A 16,559-nucleotide genomic window follows, 5' to 3' on the forward strand; every position below is an offset into this window, starting at 1 on the left:
TGTGGTTGAGATATGTGGCAGTGTTTTGCTTTTATTTCAGGAATTACAATGCTAGAAGGTCCAGGAAAACAGCTCACACAGGAACAGTCAGTGGTTGGATATGCTGGAAGTAACACATCACACTTAACAGTCAGCTTTCTATGCCTGGAAAGAATTCTGGTGTTTTGGACACAACTGGATCATGGGAAAAAGTTACCTACATCTCACGTACAAAACTTAAGTTACACCACAAGAACAATTATGAAATAAAAAAGAATGTTTCATTCAACTGAAAATACATCATCATCACCAAATAAGCCAAGTGAGTAATTAAAATCAAAGTAAATATGACTTCAGCTTAAAAATGCTTTCCAGTAATTTGAATTAGACTTCCTAAAGAGAAGCGTTTTCTGAAAACCTATACTAAAATAAAGATGATAATTCCAATGTTAAATTAATATAATGCTAAACTGTAAACTATAGAAAAATATTACTTTTGTTGTCATATTTTAGTAACTTGTAAACAAGTATTCTCCGTTCATACAAATGGCAATGAGGAAATTCTTACATCAGTGTAGTTTGAAAAATAATTGAAGTGCATTCTAAGAATGGATTGTTAGTTGGTTTTAATTGCCTTTATCATTGATTTAAAAACCAGATGATTTTATTTTGATTTGGAGATAATTCTCTTTCATACTCAAAACCAGGATTACTGTTTCAAGAATGATTAGGGGAAAAAAAAAGAGACGAGATATTAAAGGCTAAGGTTTGTCAATAACACTCTTGTTGGTACAGACAAACCACAGTTTTTTTTCCTACTTCCTATTAGTTTTAAGTGCTCCTTTTTTCAGCTGAGACTGTTCTGTTATTTTTATAATCCAGAAACAACACCATCTCTATTTTGAACACACCTCAATGGGCAGGGAGAAGCTGACAGCTTTCTTAATAGAAAAAACAACCCTGAGGCATGAAGATTCTATTCTTCTGGTCACAACATTGAAAAACATTAAGAAAACCAATAAGACACTGGTACATTGTTTCACAGTTTCTGAATTTTGAGCTAAATAGAGAGGTTTCAGGTACTCACAAGCAAACATGAAGATTTACATACACAAATGCTTGGAAACACACAGGAAAGGAGGGTTGATCTCATGGAAATAACTCCATGGAATACCATAGGTCTTTCCAAATCTTGCACCAGTAGAACACTGGATTGTCTCACTGCTATTAAAGCCTTCTAATACATTGGTCTAGAGAGTGAAGTCATGCTGAATTACAAGAAGTTATGTTGGCTTCCCCCATCTCACCCCAACAGTTTCATGGAAGTAAAAGGCTACAAAATCAGCAAACACAACCTGCTGTTTTCCCCCTTCGTTGTCCCAGTTTTGTCCTAAAAAAATCAAGAGCCAAGTTCATATTAAATTTCTCACACTGTGATATTTTGCTTTCAGGTGTTTTCCCCTCTCCTTAGCCCTTCCCTGCTTTCAGGTTGCACCTCCAAGCTTCTTCTACTCCAGTACAGGCCTTTAACCAATATAATCACCTTAGACTAAAAAGCATAACATCTTCCCCTCCATGTACTAAGGAGACTTATGCTGATTGCTGATCCTTCCAGTTCCTTGTTTTTTCTAATTTTCCAGGGGATTCACAGCAGATAAGATGCAGTCATTATTACATGCTTGTATTTCTAGCCAAAAGGGACAAATTTATAGTACAATAATGCCATCTTGAGCCTATTGGGGAAGAACCAATCAACTAACCAAAAGAAAAAACAAAGCCCAAACCCAATGGAATTAGGTCATAATCCTGCAAACATGTACTCACTCAAAACAAATCAGTAAGTACTATTCTGAACTTAAGAAAAAACTTGTGAAATTAAACTAAGTAAAACTTCATAAAAACAAACAAATTCTCACTTTTTTACCAGGAATTCCTTTATCCAAAGAAGCAGACATGTAAATAACCACTTCTTAGGAACAATTTCCCTTTTCTTTTCATTTAGCCCTCTTTCTTCACAGATTCCTGGAAAATAAATGTTAAGCCTCAACACTCCAAAATAGAGAAATGATTTTTTAAAGTTAAGATTCTTCTCCATCCCATAAAGAAAACTTTAAATACATGATAAATAGACTTCCAGATTTTTTTTTAATCTGTTAGAACCAATTTTCTTCATAAAAATTATTCAGCTTTTGTCCTTGGTATTCTTGCCCAAATTTCAAGTTACTCTATACAGACATTAAATCCAAACTGTCACCCTCCATGTCTGGTGTTTATTCAGTCACCTTTGCCTCAGAACAGCAAGCCTATAAAATTTCAAAACCCTTAATCAGGGAAACGATGGCTTCTCCAACCATGTAGGTATCTATAAAACCCTTTTGTTACTTCCCCATTTTTCCATTCCCCTCTTTTTAGAGTTCTTCTATTGCTGTGGTACAAAATAAAGAGGGTCAGGTCAGACTGCCAGCTCATTGTCTCACACATAATGGTTCTAGCCAACACCCTTAGTTCAGATATTTGTCAAGTCTCCCATCCCTTCACTATTACATCAGACCGTCTTCCAGTAATTCATTCAAACTCTCTCTCTCTCTCTGCCAATGTCTCCCTTTGTACTCTCTAAAAGAGTAATTTTGCTGTCTTGTGTGCTGTTTTAGACTGGAGGAAAAATGCACTGAAAACACAGGAAAATAGTCTCACTCCTCATTTCTGTGGCATGGTAGCCAAGAGGAACAATTTCAGAGAGACACCAGATGAGCCCCAGCAGGGTTCTGCAACACACTGGTTTTCCAATTTTTTCAAATTCTAATCCATTAAAACTTTGTCTTTAGAGACCAAATACCATTAATTAAAACCTGATGATAGGCTTGAATATCAAATATATCTTGTGAGTTTCTCAGAAGCAGCTGAAGTTCCTTCCAGTGGGTCTGCAGATCACAAGAGAGACCTTTTTGAGGTGGGGGGGGGCTATTCAGTTGCTCTGTGTGTACAATACATGTGTGGTCCAGTTGGTGCCCCAGACATTTGAATGCAAGCACAGTTGAGACAAATCTTCAGAATACAGAACAAAATATGAAATTAAAATCATGTCTCCAACTCCATTATATTTCAAGTACCCAACTCAATTTTAAAAACAGAAGAGGCTCTTAATGAAATGTGCTCTTGAGTCTCATATCCAGATGAATAGTTTTACTATAAATTTACAAAACAAAGGGTCTGACCTACAGTGAGTGCAGAAGAATGGAAGTTTGCCTAGCTTTCAAGCAGCTTTTGTCAGTTTGACTAATGGACATCAGGTAATCATAACAAACTTCAATACCAGCTCCACATCTGTATTAAGCAGTCATTAAAGACATATTTTAATGTTTCCGTTTTGAAAGGCTATAAAAAATACTTACATAATTAAATTCAATACTTAATGCTACCTTGCCCTTCCCCCAGTGGCAGTGATCACTGTCAACCCTAGAACATTGCATATTACAACATAAGCAGAGAGGACATTAGTAAGAAAAGCCCATGCTTTTTTTTTACCCCTTTATAAAATCATAACATCCTACATGGAGTTAAAAACAATTTCATTTACAGAAAATAAAATAAAACTGTGTCCCCAAGGTAAAAAGAAATCGTTTCAGTAAAGACAACAAAGTTTTTAAAATATAGTTATAAAATTTTAGCATAGGTCGACTTGGATGGTTCATGCCAAGAAACTCTATGGAGAGGATGTGTAAGATGGGTAGGAAAGAGAGGAATGGAATACTTCAGCTTGAGGATTAAGGTAAATGTTCAAAGTTCTCTTTATACAGAAATACAGAAAGAGATTCTACAGAGCCTGATAATAAAGAGCAATTCCTAATAGCTGGCCACAGTGCACTGAATTCCTTTTTTCTCTTAGCAGTTGCTTGAGAGATACATTAGGTAATAGCACTGCCATGCTGCTGGATAATACCAGAATTATTAAATTTATCAGTACATCACTTTTACTGTAAGAAAACTGCTAATAAAGATCCTAATGATCAAGAAGAGTTTTACCAGGAGCATACAAAGTCAAGTTACAGTGATGCCATAGATACTATCTCTGTGCTTTAAAATTCTTTTAGTATTTCTAGATTCATTCCACTGGGAAAAAATAATCAAGATAAATCAAATACATACAGAAACACACTCACTCAAATGGCACTCATTGCTTTTTGTACAATTAAGCTTTAGTGAAAATATACATCTTAAAACAAATGAAGTACAAATGTACAAAAATCCTTGAACTCAGATAAAAAATATATATAATACAATTTGCTACAGAGATATAAAACATTTAACATTTGCTCATCCTTTCTGATGAGCCTAAAATGATTTAAAGTCTGGAGGACTCCTGCTCATCATCACTGCAATCAGACTTAAAGCAGACCTGCAAGAGAAGACAAACAGACAACTCAGCTGCAAAACGAACACTGTTGTTCATTTGTTCATTTATGGGGCACAGAAAGGCTGGGGCAGGGAGGGGTGTTTTTCCAGCACATTTTACTCCATCCTAAGCAAATGCTTTGGGAAACTCAAAAGTAATTCCCAACCTCGAGCCCAAATCTGAAGTTGTTAAAATTTAATTAAAGTTCTTTCCTTCTTTTAGCTTCAAAAGACAATTAACTATGAGTTCAAAACCAACTAAAAACTGTCAAATCATATTCATTTTTTAGGACTTCTTCTCAATACATAGAACAATATCTTGGGACAGTACAAATCCTGCTGATTTTTGGTTGGAAAAGACTACAGTAAGACACAAGCTTTAGCTATGTAAGAATATTAGTACACTCAACCTCCCTTCTATTCCATTACTCAAAGTGGGGGAAAAGTATATTAGAATAGATGAACTAAAAATGACAGTACAATGACAGTACTATTATACATTCCATTAGCATTGTACCATTTTAGAAAGGTGAATTGCCAGCTGAAGACAAAAAATTTCTTCATGCAATTTTAATACACAGCCTTGCTGTGGCTACTTAACAATATGCACCTAGCCATTTTAAAATTCCATTTCTGCTTGAAAGCAAAAGTAATTTCTACCCAAGTGTTCACTATTGGAATATACTCAAGCTTCTCAAGATATTTCCTCTCTAAGTGCAGGCACACTGAGCAAGCACAATTGTATATAACATCTTCAACTGCAAACCTTTACAAATAGTCTATTTCTTACATCCTGTAGACAATTACAATACATGATGTGTCTTCTAGGTGGTAAATACTCAATTCTCTGAACAGGAAATTCTTCTACTTAAGAGCAGAAGTCTGTGTGTAAGAAAAGGCTGTGCATTATCAGCTAGTAAAGATCTATTACGTCATTGTTTTGGTGAGGCCTAAGATATTTTAACATTAGTTTCATTGTGCTTCTCATTTATTTTGGGATATTTCTACTTATTTACATATTTATTGGATAGATACTTATTTTTGCTCATAAACTTACTACTTATTCCTAGTTTTTATGCAGGGCTTTAATTATCTCTGAAGACATGTAGACAGGTTTCATTAAATAATGGTAAAATATATAAGAAGCAAGACCCAAATTAACCTCTTTAGCAAAGGAAGCTCTAGAGCACAGCTTTTAGCAGAACCAAGGTAACTAGAGGAGGATAGAATGCTGAGGCAGGAAAGCTTCCTGTAGTTATAGGGATTGCCATACTTTCTGAAATGTGGTGGAGGGGCAACGCCATAACAAAACAGATTTCATTAGTTTCACTATGCAGTGAGCAACTTGGTTTTCCTATCACAATTTAATAATAATTAAAAAAAGAATGGAAGTTAATTTTCTTATGAAAGAAAATAAATGCCCTTACCTCTCCACTAAAAAGTCTGTGAAAGAAGCCTCTCTTTGGCTTAGGAGACTTCTCTCTGTCTGGTGACACAGTACCATCAGTTTCATATGCATTGATATCTTCAAAGCATCCCGTTTCAATCATCTTTGAAATACATGAAATATAAATGAAATATCCATAAAAGCCTCTCAAACAAGTTCCAGGTATTATCTATTTACTCTGTCTGGGTACTCCTAACACTTAAAAATTCATCAGCCAAACTACACCACTGTCTCCAAAAGGAAGCACAAAGCTGACATTGACTCTCCTTGTGCACTCAACCAACTAAAGAATAGCAATGAGAGCAGTTTCACACAGGTGTCAGGTACTCTCTTGCTTTTATTGCATTCTTGCCTTTCTTATGCTCATGATGCAATAAAGAGAAGCTTTTAGAACCAGAAACAGATTTTCCTTTCAGGTATTCTGTTCATTTTAGAGCAGGCCAGCCAAAAAAATCTAATATCTCTATGCCCTGAACTGAACTTAATTTTAATAAACATGACATGGGAGGAAAAAAAAAAGATATAATGAAGATGGGTCTCTGGAGAGAAGCAAGGGATTTTGAAATAATCTTTGTCTGTGTACACAGAAACAAAAGAAATAAAACCACAATTACTGGGTACAGAAAGGACAGCAGGAAGAGTGCTAAAATGTAACCAACAGGCAGAGTCAGAAGGGGGTAATGGCTAATGCCCAAATTCAGCTGGCATTTACCAGTAAGTGCCACTGGTACACATCTGTCACAGCAGCAGGCAGGCAAAGGAACCACAGAATCACAAGGTTGGAAGACACCTTCAAGATCATCGAGTCCAACCCAGCCCTAACGCCTCAACCAAACCATGGCACCCAGGGCCACATCCAGTCTTTTATTAAGCACATCCAGGGATGGTGACTCCACCACCTCCTCAGGCAGATCATTCCAGAACTTTATCACTCTTTGTGTAAAAATCTTTTTTCCTAATATCCAACCTATATTTCCCTTGGCACAGCTTAAGACTGTGAATATACCTTGTAGAGGGAGAGAGGGCATAAAGTGGAGTAAGAAGAAATGCAGCCTGCTTTTGTTGTAAACCAGGACATTGGGTAAATTATGGAATGGTGAGAGAAAGTCTTGAAAGGCAAAAATTTGAGGGAAACCTCAGTAACATGAATTAAAAATAAAAAAATAAGCACAAATGTACAATGAAATCTGCACTTCTTCCTTGAAGAAAAGGAATTGCCGTCACAAGAATTCCACAACTACTTCCAACTTTATCCCTCTCTGCAGGGTTAGTTATGAAGCTGCAGTGCATTTTTTAATGACTAGATCATATTCTGCAGTTTAGAATTACAACATAGTATAGGAAATACTTCTTTCTCCAAGGTTCACTGTTTCTCAGTGAAAGCTCTCTATGTCAAATGACACCTTTTCAAATATCCTTAATGTAATACAAAAAAAACAAAAGGAAAACAGAGGGGAATGTACTTTTTCCTCCAAATTGTTCAGAAATTGCTCATCTTTTGTGTTCAAGCTTTAAATAAAATGCAATCATACTGGGAGAGAAATGACACTAGCAGAATTCAAGACAATAGTAATTTCAGAAAGTCACAAATAAATTATAATGAGGACAAGGCATTCATAACAAGAACTACAATTTGAAGTAATTGTTACTGAGTGCCCTTGCTGAAACAGTAAAGAGGATTTGAATTGCATGCAGAGGCAGCAAAATTCTAGTACTCTGTGCAGACTACTAGAATATTCATTCACTAGGCACACAAAACAAACTCTTAAGGGAAAGTCTGATTCAACTGATATTGAACTGTTTGTTTTGAAACCTTGAAAAAGGTGAGTCTGCAATTCTGTATTGCTGTCACTTGGATACTCTATTGATACACAGGCTATACACAAACAGCTTGCACTGCAACTATTTGTTTTTGAACACTTGGAATAACATTCCATCCCTCTCCTGTGAACAGCAATACTGAATAACATGGGACTGAAGTACAAGAAAAGAGTCGTCTTACAGATACTAATACTGTTCTGTAAGCTGTGCCTATGATGACAAGATGCCAGACATTATTTGTGCAAATTTACGATAAATCTCAGTTTTTAGCAAGTTCCTTATGTTTTTGGAAAAAAATTTTTTTAAGCCTCTCAGCAAAGAAGTCTAAAACAGAAAGCTCTTTACATCTCCTAGAGAAAATCATTATAATGAAATATTTTATTAAATATTCTATACTGCTGTACTAAAGAAAATAATCTTCTATGAAATGTGCATTACCTCATTTTGCCAAGGGATTGAGACACAACCCGTCACAAATTTGGAATAGAAGTCATCATCTGTGGTATCCAGGTTCACTCCTTTTACTGTTGAGAACTGCTCAATGTCCAGGACATCTTTACAATAAACGGCACGTGGCTGCAGTACAAAACAAGATTACTTCATTGAAGTTTTGGATCTGGGGACTTTTAGTTTGGTTTTATTTTCTCTAGATGAGCAAAAGGGAGCAATATGTCTGCAATTTTACATTTCATACTGCTGATCACCAAATTACATTATTCTATGGAACAGAAATACAAAGATGCTCTTCATAAGTCACCTGAGCAATTCTATCTATCCTGCAAGTAACAGAAAAGAAATATCAAAGCCAGAAACAGCTTGTCTGAATCTCTTAGTGGCTGTCATAATTCAGTCATCTTCTGTCACCTTCCTTTCAACTCTGGAGTATTTTCTTCAAAGCTATTCCTCATTTCTTCAGCATCTGAGCAATGGAAGGGGACTTTTATGGGGTAAGAAATCAGCTACAAAGCTCCCTAGGGAAATACCACTATTGTAAATTGTTTTGGGATCTCAGATGAAACACCACAAAACAATTAGTTATCATCAATAGCTACAATGGCATTCTCCTACCAATGTAACCAACTTTAAAGGTTTCTCTGGAGTTCACATGACTGCTAACAGAATTATGACAGTTCTTGCCTTTTTAGATACTAATCAAATCTGTCTCACCTACTTACATCTGGCAAGAATGGAGGTTCTAACATGTTAGCTTCCAGCCTCTTGAAGTTGATGTTCTTGAAAATAGGATGTTGCTTTACAGCAGCAGCTCCTCCTTCGGTGCAACCCAGTCGTTCCCCTGGATTTTTAGCAAGTAACTGCAGATACATGGAAAAAAAAGCTGATCCATTATACAATCCCACAACTAAAAAAATATCTACATATAATGTCTTCCAATCAGTTTATTTTGCTACTTGGCCTCTTATTAACTAAATTTATAATGGAAAATTTAAAATTAACTGGAAACCCAAACAACAACATTCTGGGAACAAAGTATTTTCAACAAACAAAAGAACTCCTGAAAGCACGTGATTTGAAGATTATGCCCAAAGTTATATGAAAATATTTTAATTGATGCCATATTGAGAAGACTTTACAGTACAGACTTTGCAGTAGGCTTTCCTTTCAGGAAATACAGACTTATATTTTTTTCCTATGGGCTAAAGTAATGCACATATCTTGCATTAACTAGTATAGAAAACTTGTGAAGCTTTCTGTATAAATTTAAGAACAGGCAAGATAGAAAAAAAAATTGTCTTGTAGATAATGTTTTAGGCAAAGAAACTGATGTACTACTCAGCCACTTGTTCCCATGCAGTATCCAAGTTGAGCATGCTATTGCACTCCATCTATAATAACAAGTGGTCCAAGCAGTACTTGACCATTTCATTCATGGGATGAATAATCAATTTATGCAGCTTTCCTTCATCTTGAGAAAAGTTCTGAATTCTTCAAGTTTGATAACTGAACAGCTCATGAACAATCACAAACTTTCATGTGAACTAAAGAAAGGTTTAGGAAATCCAGTTCTGAAAGTTTTTTAAGATTTTAAAATAAAGTAGTTGGTCTCTTTAAAAGGATTAGAAATTTAATTTTCAAACCTCTATGTCTCTTCACCCACCATCCTGCAGATGGATTTTGCCTCCTCTGAAAACTTGTCTGAGTATGTTTCCTGGTCTTCCTTTACTCTCCGGTCAATCTCATCACGTTTAACTCTTTCCTTATGCTTCCTGAATGGAGACTGTCCTTCAATCATCTCATAAATCAAACAGCCAAGGCCCCACCAATCCGGACTGAATGTATACTTCTCATTTTTGAGCACTTCTGGAGCTACAAAACAAAAACAAACACACACCCACATCATTTCACTTTAAATTGACTAATTGTGTGTATTGGAAAAACTCTTAGATATTCTCTTTGGGCCCTGTGCAGGCATGTTTGTGTGACTCCTCTGTACTTTAAAGAAACTTTAATTTCTACAGTGAGAACTCTGTTTATATTCAAGACAAAAACTTAATTTCTTGAATGCTCAGTATTCTTTAGAGAATGAAAAAAAAAAAACAACTTGAGAATTAAGTTTTCCAAAGCATGGAAAGAAATGTATTGTCACAGTAATTTCTCTGTTTACCTGTGACCATAAATCTCTTTGAATCTCAGAAAAAAATTAGGTGCTTCCTTAAAGTTCTGCCTAAAGCTGGAATTTTCAGTTAATTTTTCAAGTTTATCAGTAGGCTTATAATTAATAACATCTACAAATGCATATTATAACCTTTCTTCTTCCCATAACATGTCTAGTAACTAATCCAGGTCCAATACGGTTCTTAAATTCACAGAAGCAAATTTTCTGGTAAAATGTAATTAGCAAAGGATGCTTTACATACCCATGTAACCAACAGTCCCAACACGTCCTCGGACAGTTTCACCTTCTGGAATCTGCACAGCTAATCCAAGATCTGAAATCCTGATATGTCCTATTTATGTTAAAATAAATGACAGTCAGCTAATAATTGAAGCAAAATAATTAAGTATTATCACTTAAAAAAAAAAATTCTATTGCATACCTCATAAAAAACCCCACTGCAAAGTATCAAAAGATTCATATAGCCTTAAGTTTATTTCACTTAACTTGGAAAGAGTGTTTTATTCAGCTCCTCCTTAAAAATGTGTAGAAAGAGAGGCACAGATATAACTGATTTTCTGAAGGTCATACAAAAATAATTTGCTCTTAAGAACTCTAATTCCTGGCTTTGGCATAGGCTACTATTCTTGGACAAACAGAAATGCTCATTTCAGATTCTGCATCTATGCATCAGACACTTGTGGTTTTCCATTCTGCATACCCACCACAAGCACTTAGCTTTCTGACTCCTTAGTAAAACTTCAAAATTAACTTAATTTATTCCAAATGTGACAAAACTGTAGCCTGTACTGAGAGTGCTTGTTTTCCAGTAATGAAGTACCCCAATAATGCCAAACATTAGTACTTGGAATTGATATCTCCACTCCCACTCCAAACCAAGAGCAGCCCAGTTAATAACCTACTCAGAATTATTCATATGGTAACATGTCAGTTCAATTCTGGGATTTCCTCTTCTCATGAATCACTCCTAAGTGGATAACAGTTTCTACTGCATTTTATCAGCCAAATGTCTCAAGCTGACCTTCCCCTATCACACATGGCCTTTAGAGCTGTACCTCTAACAGAAAGCATCTGGCAATAGACTGGTTTGTCATGCTCTGCTCAGTGAGGAACCAGTCCAAGCAGGACAATGGGAATGAATCCACCCCACTCGCCCTTACATTCTCATGGATATTCCCATTCTTTGTTGGATAGACTCCTGAACTGTTTCAAGCACATTCAAGACATTTCAAGGCAAGAATTGTATTGACATTTTAATGTAAAAACACATAAGGTACTTTCTCAATAAAAATGTAAAAGTCTAGACAGAAGAAAGGACAATCACATTTTCAATTCAATTTTAAAACAATTTTGTAGATTGATTCATTGCCAAAAAGAAAAAAAAAAGCAAACCCCACACTTATTTCTAATACTGGTTACAAGGAGAGGGATACTGCTGTTTACAGAAACACCACAGAATCACAGAATGATTCAGGCTGGAAGGGACTTCAGAAGGTCTCTAGAAAAACCTTCTGAGCAAGCACGCAGCCCAGGGTGTCTCAGGTTTTTTAAATACTCATTTAGAAAGCCTCCAAGCATGGACACTGCATCACCTCTCTGGGTAGCCCTTTCTAATGCCCAATCAACCTTTGTGCATATATGCTGTGGCATTCAAAAACCTCTAAAGCATCAATATTAGTTTACAGCATATTAATTTTTTATGTACATGTGTTAGATAATCAGGGGAGAGAGAGAGAGAGAGACAGAGATAGGGAAAGTCAAGTTCCATTTTATATACTGGTTGGAAAAAAGGTAATGCTCTGGAGCAGCAAATGCTATTTTAAATACATTCAGATGCTCTTCTACTCCCTGACATCTGATGAACCCCTTTTTAAATGCAAGATCTGAGCTCCTGATGCAATTTTCTAATTAGTCTCCAGTGCTCTCTGGAACTAGATCAAAATATCCCAGGCAGAGAGGAAGCATTCTAGTGCAGTCCTGCAAGGCTACATTTTTCCTCAAAGAAGCCTTCAGCTTTTCTAAGACATTGCTGGAGAGAAAAATTAAAGAATGCATTTGATGTCTAGCAAAGCTTTAGCTCTTGGAAAGTGATTCTCTCAAGCATCATCTTTTTTGAAATTTATCAGTCATAACATGCTGACTTTAAAAAAAATATTGTGCTAATGACTTCAAAAACAGTTTTTCCTCAACTAAAATGCTCAGCAGTTACAAGAACAAACTTGCAATATTAATCCACAGCTTAGAAGAGAATTCCTGCATATGTTCCACAGTCAATTCAAAAGATTCTGGTAATGACTTGCACACAAAGTCATTAAAGAGAATTAATCTGGCTTTTGACAAACAAAAGACTACAAACATTTCTTCATATTGTTTGTACTTCCTTGATTCCTTCCAGCCACATATGCATCAGAGACCATCAGACCTCTTTTAAGTCAAAATGTTATCACAGAAATACTTCAGATTTCTTCCAACTATCTAAACATTCTGGTTTACTAAGTAAAATTTTACCCCCCCCCCACCATATCTAACAAATCATGTTTCCACAGCTGAAGAAAAGACAAACAAAACAAATCCATATAGAAATTTTATTGATATTAAATCAAGAGGAGGGGGAAAATGAGGAGCAAAAGGGAAAAAGTAGCCATTTGAAGGTAGAAAATTGACCCTTTTTACATAATCATGGTTGACCCCCAAAGTTTTCCCCTGCTTTGTAAAAAGCAAGGCAGTATTTTTTTTGCTAAATTAAGATTCATCAATGAGGTCTCTTTTACTATAAAGAAATCCCTTACATTTCTGGCTTGGTATATGAGATATAATTCCTGATTTCAAAATGGTTGTTTTAATTTTTACTTACCACAGTCATCAAGAAGTATATTCTCAGGCTTCAAGTCTCTACAAATTAAGCAACAGAAAAGTGAATTAAACAAAGACAAAACTATTAGCCCTCAAGTGCAACACATTCAACAGAAGACTTCCTGGTTCTGACTGAAGCAATTTTTCCAGTTCCACCTATAAACAAAAAAAAGCTGTGAAGTTGATGGCCTATAATACAAATAGTTTAACCAGAGAACTAGATCCACTGTCCCTGACCTCTTTAATCCTCTTTAATTTCCATTAACATAACTACTTAATTTACATTAACAAAGGCAACACAACACTAAAAACCTGATATAAAGAACCAGCATTTACACCCAAATCTGTGCTCATAAGTGAAAAACATTTCTCCCGAGGAGTATCAGCTTTACAACTCCCCAGTGAAAAAACAGAAGTGTTTGCTGCAGTTTGATGCTGACCCCTTGCTATATTTCACCTCTGGGCATCAGAATATCAACAAAGAGTAATCCCAAGACTAAGCACAGGCTTAATATGATTCATTCAAACTCAATTTCTTTAACTTGGTGATGCAACTTCTAAAGCTTCCAAGACACTTCACCTAGTTAAGATTCTTTGCAATCACTTTCTACAAGTTTCCTATTACCTTTCTGTAAACATCAAAGTTTCACAAACAACAATTTTTAACTATTAAATGATAGCAAGACTCAGGAAATACTAAAAGGGCAATAAATTCAGTATTGCAATTTTGCACCTTGTGCATTTTTACTTTGAGAACAAAATAAAATATTGAATGGAATGTTTGAATTTTCCCCTGCTCAAGGAAAATCTCGGGAGTAATTGAAGCTGACTCAGAAGTTGTTCTAGGATTTATCCCCTAGCAGATTCTCCTGAGGATATACATACATATTTATAGGCATGAAAATTTGTATAAAATTTATAATGTACATTATTATTTATAATGCTGCATTATAGATAGTTAAAATATATATTGTTAATTTTTAATTTTTTAATGGTTATTGTTATATGTGTATGTTTGTGGTATGCATCAGTAAGCATGTGGACTGAGATGGTCTCTAAGATTTATTCCACCATAAACATAAGCCAGAAATAGACACATAAAACCCAGCAGCTGGCTAAAGAATCAGTTATTGGAATAGATTCTTAAAAACAATATGTATGTATACATATATACATACAGTTGTGACAAAAGAAGAATCTGAATAACATAAAAGAAAAATTTTAGGAAGAATGACTCTAGAGTTGACATTCTAAATGAGAGACAACTGTTCACCAGGAAATCTAAGTAGGGTTTTTTCCCCCAGATATTGGTTAATTGATGTTCTGCAATATGTGTATTCACGGTAAAGTTTCATTATCTTATGAGATTGACTGTATACAAAAGTCCTAAAGATGCTCTGCTTCTCATACTTTTTAAGTCTCAACAATCCCCATAGTGTTAATGAATGCACATTAAATATAAGATTACAATAGCAGAGAAATCAGGAGAGATCAGAGGTAAAAAAACTGAAGAACACTAGCATTTGACATAAGTGTTTGAAGGTTGTCTTGTGGGCAAACAGCTAACAAGTTGGGCCTAAACACAGGGCTGTGGTTTGGGGTCTTTTGTTTTGTTTGGGTTTTTTTTTTTTTGTTATTATTATTTTGTATTTTAAACAATCCATTTTGTTTTCATTTGAACAGTGTAAAATTATGTACTTGTAGCTGATGAAATGTCTCACCCCTGCTTCCCTCCTATGTGTATGCCAAAACACACTGTGTAATATTGCAAGATTGGCCAAATTCTCTAGGGAACCACATCCAACCACCAGCATAAGCCCAATTCCCTCTGGTTCTGCCACTTCCCTCTGTGTGTGTCTGTGTGTGTGATTCTTGGTGTTACAGAGCAGAAGTATAAAGAAAGCATTCTTGGTCCACAACTAAGTTTGTTTTGCTTGTTCTGTAACATTAATGCATACCAGGGGTTAAATGATGGATATACAAAGACAAAACAGAGCATTAAAATCATACAATCTCAATTGCAATGCATAAAGCTTCTGATGGTTTCATTAATTCAAAGGCAATAATAAATTTATTGGAGGAATCTGAAATTAAAACAGAAGAAGAAGCTTTGCACATGGGCTATGACTATCCTGTTACCTTTGTGAGTGTAACATGCAATGCAGCCAGGGACTTCAAGAGCCCTCTGTGAATTACTTTAGAGTGGGCAGGAATACAATGCCATACTTCTAAAACTGATGTATTAAAATTATAAATTTATTTTTTTTGTAAATCATAGTTTAATTTCATTTCACAAGCAAACCTTGAATAAACTTTACACTGTTTTAAAATATATCAAGCATCAAGACCTAAATAGACAGCAAGAGGTCATAAGAGATATATTTCTAGGGATATGCCATGAAAAGGACAACTAAACAAAATTTTTTATTCTTTTCCTACAAAATTATAAAACAAATTTGTTTTAGTAGGAAACAATTAATATGATCAATGCTGAAGAGACGTGGAAATGTACAAGCAGCTGTAGATGACACTCACCTGTAAACAATTCTCTCCCTTTGCAAATCCTCCAGACCACAGCACAGTTCTGCAGCATAGAAAATAGCCCTTTCTTCATCAAAGCCAGGATTTCCCATGTTATAGATGTGAAACTTCAGATCCCCTCCATTCATTATGGTTAACACTAAACACAGGGCATCTTTTGTCTCATATGTATAGGATAAACTAACCTAAAAATGGGCAGGGTGAGAACACAACCATTAAAAATTCATAAACCCCAGAACAATTCACAGATCTCTTTTCCAATACAATCAACTTATGAATCCTTTTTCAAGGCAAAAAGAACAAAACACACAAGTGGAAAATCACTCTTGCAGAGTACTGGAAGACACAAAGGAATTCAGACTAATTTGCTGTGTACACAAACCAGACACACAACACAAAAGCTTAGTGGCAGATCTATCAGATACCTAGAAAATACAGTTCTTGAAGATGCCCCTCTGCTGCATGTTACCTGTATTACTCTTTGTCCAGATAGCATGAGCATATTCCTTATTTCATTAATATCTCATGAATTATGCACTGCCAAACCATCTTCCTGAGCTACGAGACTCAAAACTGCCCTAGAGGAACTCAAATTATTTTAAATCAAATGTGTGGTTTCTATTCCTACCCCTGCCTCCCACACAAGTAACTGCATATTTCCCTCATTTAGAACTTGCCAACAGTAAAGACGCAGTACAACCCCTCACAATCTTTCTTCTCACTGTACTTGAAATGTGGAGTTGGTAGGCAAGGACAAAGCACCACATTTTTTTCAGGTTTCAGGTAAAAGTTTTTAAAGTGCATGTAATTTTTTTAAGTAGACTTGTGAATTAAAACCCTCCCCATTTAACACAATGTAATATAACACAAAATTTAACTGCTTAAGTTACA

General features: G+C 35.4%; 1 protein-coding gene across 2 annotated transcripts in view; it reads right to left on the reverse strand.

Moving 5' to 3' along the window:
- GRK4 (G protein-coupled receptor kinase 4) overlaps positions 1 to 16,559 on the reverse strand; it is a 38,805-nt gene continuing 22,246 nt past the window's right edge. The window contains exons 9-16 of one of the 2 annotated variants that reach the window (XM_009099093.4): positions 15,663 to 15,853; positions 13,129 to 13,166; positions 10,516 to 10,605; positions 9,756 to 9,964; positions 8,815 to 8,952; positions 8,078 to 8,215; positions 5,799 to 5,921; positions 1 to 4,375 (exon numbers count right to left, since the gene is read on the reverse strand). In XM_009099093.4, coding sequence (XP_009097341.2) covers positions 4,322 to 4,375; positions 5,799 to 5,921; positions 8,078 to 8,215; positions 8,815 to 8,952; positions 9,756 to 9,964; positions 10,516 to 10,605; positions 13,129 to 13,166; positions 15,663 to 15,853 — 981 coding nt within the window. In that variant the 3' untranslated portion in view covers positions 1 to 4,321. Of the gene's footprint in view, positions 4,376 to 5,798; positions 5,922 to 8,077; positions 8,216 to 8,806; positions 8,953 to 9,755; positions 9,965 to 10,515; positions 10,606 to 13,128; positions 13,167 to 15,662; positions 15,854 to 16,559 lie in introns of those variants that run through there. The other variant, XR_007777395.1, reaches the window with a different exon arrangement.

This window comes from Serinus canaria, chromosome 4 (assembly GCF_022539315.1).
Source record: "Serinus canaria isolate serCan28SL12 chromosome 4, serCan2020, whole genome shotgun sequence".
Classification (NCBI taxonomy): domain Eukaryota; kingdom Metazoa; phylum Chordata; class Aves; order Passeriformes; family Fringillidae; genus Serinus; species Serinus canaria.